Consider the following 12,070-nt stretch of genomic DNA (forward strand, 5'->3'; position numbering starts at 1 on the left):
TTTTCAATCAGTTAATTATTTGCTAGTAGTGACACTTAAATATAAGGATGTCTCATAAGTGAAAAGGATGTTTTTCTTCTGACATTCCTTTTCCATCAGATAGGCTTATGACTGACATAGAATAGGAGGTTTGTGATAATCCAGTAAATATCCATCAAATGATCATTTGCAAGAAATAAGATACCAAATAATGAGATGACATGATTCTGCACCGGCAGTGTGATTCTGAATTATGTCTTCTATATACAAAAACTGATGGCACTCCTAGTTTCTTTTACTCAAACATTTAAGACTGAGCTCATTGAGTCATGTGTTCATGGATTAAATTCTTTTCTCAATGCTGTTATTCCACTGGCAATGTCTTAGCGTTATCAAATCTTTATTTTGAGCTTTATTCCTATTATTGAGCATTATGAAATACTTTAATTTTATTCTCACATACTGCAAACTGGAGATAGATTTAAATAGGATATGACAAAAGGAATCAAGATTACAAAGATAAATAACTTTATTTTCACATAGATAAATTAATTTTCACAAAAACAATTTAAATATAAATGGAAAAAATACTTTTGTGCCTTATAAACTTTAACTCCATTATTTCTGGTGAAAACATCCACTTTCTATTTATTTTGGTATCATAATATGTTATTGTGCTGTCATACCAATCATGAAAATCTAGTTCCAAAGAATAAAAATATAGTGCCACACTTTTTCACACACCAAAATAGTTTTGTTTTGGGCTGTCTGAATGGGTTTACCTATGCCTAAGTGTTTAAAAATAATCCAGAACAAATGTTATTAAAATGATTTTTACAATGACTTATGGTTATTATAAATATCACAGTCTGACAGAGGTTTAATAACAGTAATTTGGGCATTAACACTTTTAATACACTCAATAAAAAATTCCAACCAATGTAATCACTTACATTAAATGCTTTGGTTTGTGCATATTAGGTAGATATGGACAAATAAATTAACAATGTCGCTTGTAAAGAAATTTAAGCCATGAAACTTAACCTTCATGAGTGGAATCAATCCAAACATTGCAGAATAATTGGGGAAATGGAAAACATTACATATTCATAAATTAGATAAGTTATAACGTTCACAATATTTTAGAGGAAATATTGAACAGAAAAACATTTGAATGTTGCTATAAATAATGAAGTATGTCCCTATAATCAGTTTACTACCACTAAAGGGAAACATGTAAAACTGGTTATAGGTCCTCTTTACCATAGAGCATGTGCAGAATTCTATTAGAAAGTAAAATTAAACTTTTTTCTTAAAGTTCTGCTTATAACTACTCACTTTCAAAACAGAATAACAATTTTTTATTTTGTCCAACACTTTTTTAAAAAATAGTTATTAGTTATAAGCTCATTTCATAAAAAAATTCACAGTTGCTATACAGGACTCCTTAAGTCTTTCCTCTGTGATTACCAGTTTTAAAGTCTTCAGTTTGGTGCATAGGAAATAAGTTGATGGATTGGTATAGAGAAGTCAAAAGGGAGAGGAAACAATCTTAATGACAGGCTCTACTGAGGGGAAATTCAAAAGTGGATATCTAAGTTTCTAGACATAAAATGAGCTAAACCTTAGATGAGGACATGAAACCCTTACCCATATGGAAGGGGAAAATGGGGAAACTAAAATTAATGAAGTTTTCTGCTGATCAGGTGCAACCCATAGGATTGCAACATCTCAGTCTGAATGTTGTTTTGCTGCAAGTTTATTGGGTCAAAAAACTTACTGAAGCCACTCTCTAATCACCCCTCACAGACTGCATTGGTGGAAGTTGGGTCGGCCTAAATCAAGTGCACGTTGGTGGGACGGTTTCCACTCTCCTACAACTTCATACCCCAAGCCAATGGTCCCTTTGGACTGCTACTTGAGCCAGCCCTGATGTCAATTAGTAAAAAGATGAGGGAATGGAGAAGAACCATTTAAGACCATAGTAAATAAATCAACTGCCCAATGGGCACATACTGCCTGTTCACGAAAGGGATTCCGATGAATTTTGAGGATGTGGCTCAAAGTTCAATTTTTGGTCACTGGTTAGGTCTGGTATGGTTTGGTCTGACAGTTAGGATATGCAACTGTCTTATTTGATGTCATCTTATCAAGTAACACGTGCCTATCTGAACTTTTTTTTAAACCCTGGATTATATTATGATAATTCAATGTCATCATACAAAAGTGCTGAAATTCTGGAAATTTCATATACCCATCATAATTATATGCATACTAATTTAACCAAAAGTCTGTATATCTATGATGGGGGATGAGATTAGTTTATGTCTGGGAATACTAGACAGTGAAATAGAGAAGCACCACGGGAAATAAGAAAAGCAGGCAGTCACAATAAGGTGCATTAAAACTCATATCAGGGTAAAGCTATTAATGAAAAGGAATATAGTCTAATCAGGTATCTGAGGCAAGGAAATAAATCATGAAAATATAAATCAAATAATTCTCAAGTAGTAGGGAGGCTGTACTTAAAACTGGCATAGCAGGGCATCTGTTAAACTAGGTGAATAACTTACATAATTTGGGCATTATTTTGGATTATAAAGGTTCAACAATAGTTAAACGAATGAATTATCAAGATAAGCATTTTAAAGAAAAAACATAATGAAGACTAGGACTCTATATGTGGATATATGAAGAAAATATCCATGCATTATTTTAGAATGGGTAATTATAATATATGTTTTAGGAATATAATTTTGAGAGAATAGACTGAGAATAAATCTGAGTTTTGAAATTTGGTGGGTGGGGATATGGATGGAAAAAATAATCTGGATGGTGTGAGAGGCAAATGAAAATGCATGTGTGGGAGAGAGGACATTGTAGTGCACAATCAGAAAAATACAGAAAAAGTGGATGAAGGAAACATGTAGATGCAGAGGGATTGTGAAGGCCATTGCAGAAGTGAGAATATAGAGTTTAGTAGTAGAATGTGATATAGAGTTTAAGACAGTGAGGGGTTAAAGAAGATAATAACATATAGCAATATGCATTTTAAATTCAGTAAGGAGAGAAAGAAGTGCTTCATTGGTTGATAAGCTGGGGAACTAAAATTAATCGACCATGCAAAATCGGTCTGTTCTCTGAAAAGAAGGCAAGATGGCATTTTCTAAAAAATACCTCCTGCAGTAGTACCTAACTGTGTTAACAGAGAACAGTAGTAACTAAATTTTTTAACAGAGAGCATAGAAATCAGTTCTAATATTCCTAGGGAATGCGTGCTTTTCACAGTGTGGTCTGAAAGGTTTGTCAATTTTCTGTAAGAACTCAAACCATTTTTTAATAAATATTTGATTCTCATTTTTTAATTGCTGTGATTAATATTTTTTGCCAATATTTTAGGGATGAGGACTAGGTACTAATGTCCTTTCAGGTTCTTATGTGAAATAAGCAAATCCTCAGGTCGAATAAATGCCTTTAGGATATTCAGAAATGGCAGGATAAGAGTAATGCACTGATAAAACTTCAAAAATTATAAAATTCTGCAAGTTCAAAAACTGCTTTTATAAACAAATCTGTTTGCGAGTAATAATTGATGTTACATATAAGGATATTCTTCTTTAAACTTTTCCGACCTTCTGTTTTGTGCTACTTGTTAATAAAATAATTCCATGTCTATAATATATTGAACCATATTGTGAACTTATATACTTGAAATTTCCAGAAACTGCAGAATTCAGCAAAGGAATTGAACTAAACTTTGTGAGGTAGATATGCTTCCTTCATTGTTTCCCATTTTATACTTCCAGATGCGTGCACATCTTTAAACAAGCCTTAAAAAAATTACATTTCTATTTTAACTTTAATTTATTTAATTTTATAAATTCAGTAACACAAAGAGTGGCTTTAAGCTTTTTAGTGCTACATAATGAAAAAGTGATTGAGTCATTGAAAAAAATAATGATATTTTTGTACATTCCAGTTTTAGAGTAAACCCCAGTCAGTCTACCAACTTATAAACTTATCTGTTGATTTATAAGTTTATAAATTTAATTGCTGATAATGCACTATGTATATGTAATTATACAATAGAGTATGCATAAGGGAATGAGTTCTTTTCCAATATCTTTCCACTTTTTGCAAGTATTTTAGATTGGTAGATTGCTCTAAGTGCAGGTTGTGAGAGCTGGGGCTTCACTTTGTTTCTTGATCTATTTTTGTAATCAGAGGTGGATTGCCAATTGAACACCCATAGAAGTGGGGAAGGTTATGGAAGATGTTGCATTGAGACTTCAGGAAAGGTCTAGGGAATGTTTTAAAAAGGTACATATTGACTAGAATGACTGCTTAGAGAGATCTCTGCTTTTCAAACAGTATTTTTCCCTCCTTAAAGTACTGAGGAAAATTGATCATTTGGGATTGATTTTATTTTTAATTAATATTTTTTGGTATCTTTAGTTTTGTAAAAAAATAACAGTCACTTTGAAATGCAATCATCAGAATTATTTCCTCTCTGGTTAATTCACATTTATCAATAAATAATTACTATATTTTATTCATTTTTAAATGCTTAGGGCAGCTTATCTCACTTCAGATGCCTTCTCCTTTTGACTCCTGTCAATTTCTTTCCATCTCTCCAAGTTTTGTTGACATTTATCCAGCATGGGTTTGGTTTCTGGTATGAGTTTATAAAGAAGTTCATAGCATGGAATACAGATGCCAGTTAGAAAGCCCACCTGAAAATCACAAAAAATTCTTATCACATAACAATGGATATGTTGTGACTAATTTTTTGGACTGTGGGTCTCAATGCAACTATTTCAGAGTGTAAAAATCATTTGCCTTGAAAGGCAAATGATTTTTACACTCTTTGCATTGCTGAAATTGTTGCATTAAAATGTACATTAGCAGATGACTCAGTTAAAAGTTACTGATGCGGCATCTCCCGCAGATTCTTTGGATTGTGGGTTAGTTTTCGTGGTGTTAGCACAACTATGCTAGTTATGTGATTGATGCCCAACTAATGGAGTAAGCAAAATAAATTACTTTATTTCTTGAAAATAATGCACCCTATACAAATTTAACATTTCCAACCAAAAAAATAGAAAGAGCAAAGGATTTATTATCTGTTGGTCGGCTATTTTTGGGTAGTATGAAAATCATCTTATTTTTTCAATTGAAATTATGTGGGTTAAAGCCTTTCTGCTCAATGTGTCATTTACGAAGATCCTCCAGGTGCACTTGGAAAATGAGTACTGATATAAAGGAACCCTACCCATAGAATTCCACTGCTTCTTGGCACTTTGTTTCCTTTGTCTCATCACAACACAGCAGTTATCAACCTAAAGGTTGGTCTGATAGAAGAGGATACAGCTCCTCTTGTAATAAATCCAATGAGATGTGAAATTTTACGCATCTGGAGAAGGAGGCCATCTTTCCCTGTGCCTCCTATGGTTTCCTAGGAAACAGTTTTGGTACAGGAAAAATCACACAGCTTCAATGAAGCTGAGGGTGGCCAGAGGCATCCTCAGGAAACAAACCTGTGCCCTCTGGTCAGTATTCCAATACTCTACCTACTGGACTACTGTATCTCCTGTGTCTCATCATTGCTGCCAAAATTCTGTCCACCAAGAAATTTCTTGAGTGATAAGTCCTAACTGTATGAGGATGACCCATTTGTTCCCAACAATATGAGTGGAGTAGCTCATACTGTACTGATTTTTTACCCAATGACAAATCATCAGAACTCAGTAGACCACACCTTTCACTTTGATTCACAGACTGAGAGATTATTTTAACATTATATACAATGCGCAGTTATCTTCAACATGAACATAAAAAAATGATTTGGCCTCATTGCTTAGTGGACTTAATTGCTGAGTGGAAGGAGGTAACCACACAAGCATGGCCTTAACATCGCCAGGCACATGGGAGATATAAGCAGAAAGTTCTTATTTCTGGGATGTGCCTTATGATTTTCCAAGTGCTAAATGCATTAATTTTCCAAGCAGAACAAATTTTCATTAGAAATGCGATGTAACTTTGTAAATTGTAATACATGATAGAACAAAAACACAACTTAGGTATTCCTTTTAACCTAACTCATAATTTATTTCAATTAATACACTTTTTAAAATATCATCGGTCTTTAGCACTTACTTGCCTTTATTGTGTATGCTTATACATTATGATACCATGGGTACTTGCTATTGAAATCTCTTACTAGATATAGTGTTACAAGAATAGATGTAGATCCACATTCAGACTCATTTTCAAAGTAAAACATCATGCAGCAGGTAATAAATTGGGATACTAACACATAAAACTGCATTTAAAATTTAATTAATGATGATGATAAACTAATAAATTCTGTTTGTAATGATGAAATTGCAAGCTTGATTTTATTTAAATAGTATAAGGTTTAATAGAATGTGATGCAATACAAAATAAATTTTGACTTCTCTTAATAGTACCAGCAGGCTTTTTGCATGAATAGTGTTTCAATAGGATTATCTCAGTGGTTGTTCCATGAATTAAGCTTTTAGAATTGAGGTAGAAGAAATTTAAATGATCTCACAAACAACTAATTTGGGGCAATTACTGTGGAGCAGAAGCTAAATTAATCAATTGTGAGATGACCCTTATAAATGGTGGTATTAAAGTTGTGGTTATAATTAACACATATATTTCAGTAATCCTACTACCATCAGAATGCAATTCTTAATGTAAATACTAAGACACAAACTGGTATTTTCCATCCAAATGAGACAGCATGGGAGAAAACAATGGACTAACCTGTGATGCTGCCTGCTGATCTGGTTTATTTCTGTCCATCATAGGTATAGGAGCTCTACCTGCAGCACGCTCTGCATCACCCTAAATAAACAAATTTTTCATTGATTTCTATATCATGCAGTATAATAGGAGAAAATACAATCAGGGAAATAACTGACTAACAAAATCTATGTTAAAATATTTGCTTAAAGTTATGCCAATCAAAGTATAATAAAATTTATAAGACTCAGAAAGATGTTTTGAGTTACATTTTTGAAGTTCACTTAACGCTGTAAATGTATTTAATGAGACAGAATTTTGGGGGTAGAAAATTTGGAAGAAAAGATAATATAATGATTTCATGACATCCTCAAAATGCATTCCAAGATACATTTAAAACATGGAAGAAATAATGACTAAACGTGTGTATTGCCAACTACAGGGACTACTTTTAATGGGAAAATCATGAATAAAGTGGAAAATACATTAATAAAATATTTCTTACAAAAGTCAGCTGTTTTTTAATACTCTTCATTCATTCTTTTTGTTTCACAACAAAATTGTGCTTTTGAAAGAAACAAAGTGTATGTTTAAAGAAGACAGATATCAGAAGAATGGCAAATTAATAACAAGTTCTCAAATATTCAGACATTAAATCACCTGCTCATAGAATTCTTCAAATATCACTTTAACAGTTTCAACCTGAACATCCCATGGCTTTGTACTCGCTGATAAGTCACTGGCTGTCATTGTTACTGCTTGTATCAGTAACCTGTACATGGTGAAAAGGAAATAAATGACGTTTAGTAAAGAAAAAATTATCATATTTAATATTATTTTGGTGATGACTTAGGGAGTCTATTTTAGAATTAGTTATATTCAGTTTTGGTACTGGTTGGATAGTGGTAGAGGTTTTTTGGGGACTATAACTCATGTGATTACTTTCAATAGGTTAGTATCACCATTAATTATCAATAAATCAATCAAGTGAGCATCACTATACAATATTTGATGAGTTATTATGAGGATTTCTAACTATTACCACTCCTATGTCATACTGATGTTGCAAAATGTTTTCATATTATTGTTTAGTAATAAAATTGACATTTTTTTGGTTCTCCAAAGATTAATGTCATTCTTTCTGACAAGGTCTATGAAGGAAATATCCATTACAGAATGACACAAAGTTCATGCCTAAGATGGAATTTGAATCCATTACCTTTTGGGTAGCTTGTAACCATGTTTGCCAACATATTAATGCAGTCAATACCATTATTTTCATTCATCATTAGAATGCTGTATGCTTAGTGGCTTATAGGCTATAGGGTCAGAAAATATTAAAATAAATGTGGTGTATCTGTAAAGCCCTTTCATTTAGTTTATCATTTAGAATTGATTGTAATTAATATCCAAATAAAATGTATCTATTATTTATTTTAATTTGTCATTTTTATTATGATTGCATTTGGATTGTGATAGTTGGTGTACTAAATGATAAGCAATATATGATCTAGAAAACAAAGACATTATTATTCTATTAATTTCCACTTTACCAAATTTATTTTTGACTTTATCATTGCAGTAGTTATAGAACTGTTAAGGCGTTTATTTTAAAAGGGATCAAAAATGTCTGGGAAAACTTTTAGGTCTAACGAGAAAGTTATAATGCATCTTTATAACTAATATGACTAAAGGTTTTGAGAAAAGAATTCCAAACTATCATTCATAGAATTATTACTCTTAGATGTGTTGTCAAAATAAAACAAGTATACAAATAAGACACGTTTTTAAAGTATCCAAAAATTTAAATTTTCCAATTTTTTCAATTCACTATTTCTGATCATTGCATCCAGTTGTACTACATTTACCAAAAAACATAAATCATGCTTCTCAGAAACTGTACACCTTTCCCACACTAATCATATCAAAAAGCAAAAAAATGGCTCAAGCACTCTCAACACTAATCAAACTGACAGCTGTGGTAAAGCCAGGGGCAAGACACATACCAACACATCTAGTGCGAACCAATTGTTATCCTTGTTCATTTAATGAATAGGATATTATAAAGCATAAAAAAATTAGTGTTTACTCAGCAACTATAGGGTATTGCTACATGTGTACTCTCTGCAAAGATGTATTCTACAAACAAGGCTGATAATTATTTGAATGCTCAATAATGCATTTATTTATGATTTGCATTAAAACTGTATGTAATATATGTTATAGTTAAATAATAACACGATCTCTTCAACCAACCTATGTAGCATGTCTACATTTGAGAATGCTTGTTTTCAGAGCTTTTACTACATCAATGACAAATATAAGAAGATTTAAGAAAATGTGCATAATTTATATTTTTATTGAAGATATTTAGGTCAAAGCACAGATTAAGAATGGAATGGGAACATTCATAAAGAATTGCACCAAGAAAAGATAAAAAAAGCTGCTTTAAGCCTCCACTAAAAAATACTGGGGTTTTATCCTGGCAGGTGTGAGTATGATGCTAAAGAAATCTCTCTCTACCAAAACCAATTTCCTAAGTTTCAAAGACCAGTGGTTAATAAAACTTAGCTTTCAGCATCCACCCTCCTAAGGAAAAAATGTCAATGGGATTTAAACATATGTCTCAGATGACTCCACAGTGCTTCTAAAATGCAGATATTTGAAAACCCAGGTGGATCAAAAATTAGCAAAGTTTTTGAGTGCCCATCTTGAAACCCAGATTATCCACCTTATCACCCAAGGCTCTATCCATCTGCCCATTAGTGCCCTCATCTGCTGATCACAATATTCTGGTGATAATCCCAACCCAGGGTTTATTTCAACAGCAGAGCTCTTGGAGTCATTTTTGACGTTCAGCAATTATTCCAAGATCCCTGAATAGCAAAAGTTACTTATGAAAGAGACTTAGCTGGGTGTAAAATGGGAATTGCTGTCAAAAAATGCATTCAATCAATCATGACGTATTAATGTTTTACCTGTGATCCATGTTATCCCATGAAAACTTGTTGTCATTGACTAACTGTGCCAAACGTGCTTTATTTGGAAAGAATAAAGCCAAATCTGTAGCTAGAATGCAATGCTTTATGAGACCTAAAACATTCTTGTACTCTTCACTAGACAGCTTGCTGAATATATTATGGCCTTCCTAGAAAGAGACATTTAAAGAAGCTTACTGTTAGAAAGAAAATTGCTTCAAGCATGCAAATATTTCAACTCCAAATAAACTGAATTTTTATCTGGTATATAGAATTTTTTGTTTGATAATCGCTTGTATCACCATAAAGGCTCATATATAGTGTCATAAATTAGCTCCAACAAAAATTCTTAGTGAATAAGGAACTTGGGTACATGTTAATTTTTTGGAATTTGGATTCTAAGACTAAAATGGTTAGCTTATGGTTTTTGATTAGAGAAAATACAACTGTTTTTGGCGAAAAACTGATGATTGCCTTTTACAAGAGGTAAATTTCTGACCATTGTGTGACATTGGACACTAAAAGAGGAAGATTAATATTTTCCACCATTAAATATCAATTATTACCAATTTTACAAAGAACAGTACCATGGAAAGTCACTTTAAATGCAAAAGTTTACTCACTTGTTGCAGGATAGTAACAGTTTGGTTGAAGTGATGATGTTCCATTGTGGAAGTGCTGTATATACAAGCCAGTGGAGATTCAGTATCAAGCATAAACTTGTTGTTCTTACCCCTGTGGTCAAGGTCATGGCATAACGATCCAATATAGAGCGCCAAGCACTGCCAAAGAATCAAAGTATCTTGAACAATAATTTTATTGAGTTACTTGCACTTATAAAATTATTAATTTAAACTATACAATTAGGTAAATTATTTAAAAAATAAACAAAAACTAATAGGCAGCTTTGGAACTTAAGTACTCAAAACATTTTAAACATTTCATTCATAAAGGTTTGTTCATCATACAAGAAAAATCTATCATGAAAATTTCCTGCCAAATAACCTTTAAATGTTAAAATTAAGTATAGATAGCTTGAAAATTAGAATGACTGGAGAATCTACATGCCGTTCTTGTTTTAGTATTTGCACGGAATCTATCTTACAATTAAGATCCAGCACCCAAGGATAAAATTCAGGGATTTGGGGATTGTTTTCAATGCTCTATTTAATTAAAGGAATAGATAACACAAATTAATCAAAAACTGCAGATTCATTTTTAAGACAGCAGCTGTGAATCGATGGATTTGGAGCTCTCAAATATCACTTCTGTTTTTCCTTGGATTAAATAGCTGAAGTCACATATTCATTAGAATAGCAATACAATGTTCCTTAATACTTTAAATGTGTACCTATTAATATTTTTAATGACAAAATATTGGGTGACATACGTGTGATACATATAAAAAAAGAAACACAACATTTTAAATATTTTCAGAGGGGCAGTCACCTTTCAGTTCATTTTTTATCTGGTATTGTTCAAAATATGTGTAAATAAAACACTTAAGACTTACCTCAGTTGTATTAAAGGCAACATTGGCACGTTTCACGATTGTATACATAGAATTGGCAACAGAGAAACCATGAGTCCAATTGTGATATGGAACTCTTCTATAATTCTTTTTTACTGTAAGCATGAAGCGTATCAGGCTATCTGCATCAAAACGTGAAAGGCCAAAGAGATCTTTGAACATATAAACTGCATACTGGGCCTTTTGGAAGTCGTCAAGGGTGAACACACTGAAGTGATAACTATAAAGAGAAAGTTATAATTTGTATCAAGAATGAATCTGTGTGAAATTTCCGGTGCACACTACTTAGTTATAATTTCAGCTCATTTTGAATAAGCTAACTCAATGAAATGAAATATTTATTTTTATTAGTTAATTTATGTGGTGATGATGAAGTCAAGCATGGAAAAGTGGTCTTAGTATGGTCTAAATTCCTTGGTCAAAAACATTAGGTTCTCAATGGAAAAAACTGCATGAGTCCCTTAATTGTTTAGACATTACTATCACAAAAATATTGCCAACTGGACTTCTCCTTTTTCAGAAAAGATACTTGCACTCATCACATAATTCACTTCACGTCAAGACATCATTTCCCCCAAAAATTAGGGGTGTTCAACTCAATGGTCCACCATTTGACTAGTATTCCCTAGTCCCCACAAAATATCCAAAAGGTACTCCAAATAATAATAATGATAGCTGAAAATAACAGTTTCCACTCCCAATTTGTTGAAAAATTGTACCGGAAAAAATTAGTAAAAATAGCTGCCACATCCAGTACCTACTGAACAATAACCACACAAGTGAGTTTTTTCCTGAGATTTTACATTTGGAG

General features: G+C 32.4%; 1 protein-coding gene across 5 annotated transcripts in view; it reads right to left on the reverse strand.

The window, feature by feature from the left end:
• Positions 1-580: 580 nt before the first annotated feature.
• Positions 581-12,070, reverse strand: part of LOC139691945 (probable 3',5'-cyclic phosphodiesterase pde-5) — a 177,562-nt gene continuing 166,072 nt past the window's right edge. For all 5 annotated transcript variants that reach the window (XM_071589903.1, XM_071589902.1, XM_071589901.1 and 2 more), the window contains 6 exons: positions 11,242-11,479; positions 10,352-10,510; positions 9,729-9,898; positions 7,411-7,522; positions 6,772-6,852; positions 581-4,712 (listed from right to left, as the gene is read on the reverse strand). In XM_071589903.1, coding sequence (XP_071446004.1) covers positions 4,557-4,712; positions 6,772-6,852; positions 7,411-7,522; positions 9,729-9,898; positions 10,352-10,510; positions 11,242-11,479 — 916 coding nt within the window. In that variant the 3' untranslated portion in view covers positions 581-4,556. The remainder of the gene's footprint in view (positions 4,713-6,771; positions 6,853-7,410; positions 7,523-9,728; positions 9,899-10,351; positions 10,511-11,241; positions 11,480-12,070) is intronic.

The sequence above is a fragment of the Hetaerina americana genome, unplaced genomic scaffold (genome assembly GCF_022747635.1).
Source record: "Hetaerina americana unplaced genomic scaffold, ioHetAmer1.1.p SCAF_4, whole genome shotgun sequence".
NCBI classification, from domain to species: Eukaryota; Metazoa; Arthropoda; class Insecta; order Odonata; family Calopterygidae; genus Hetaerina; species Hetaerina americana.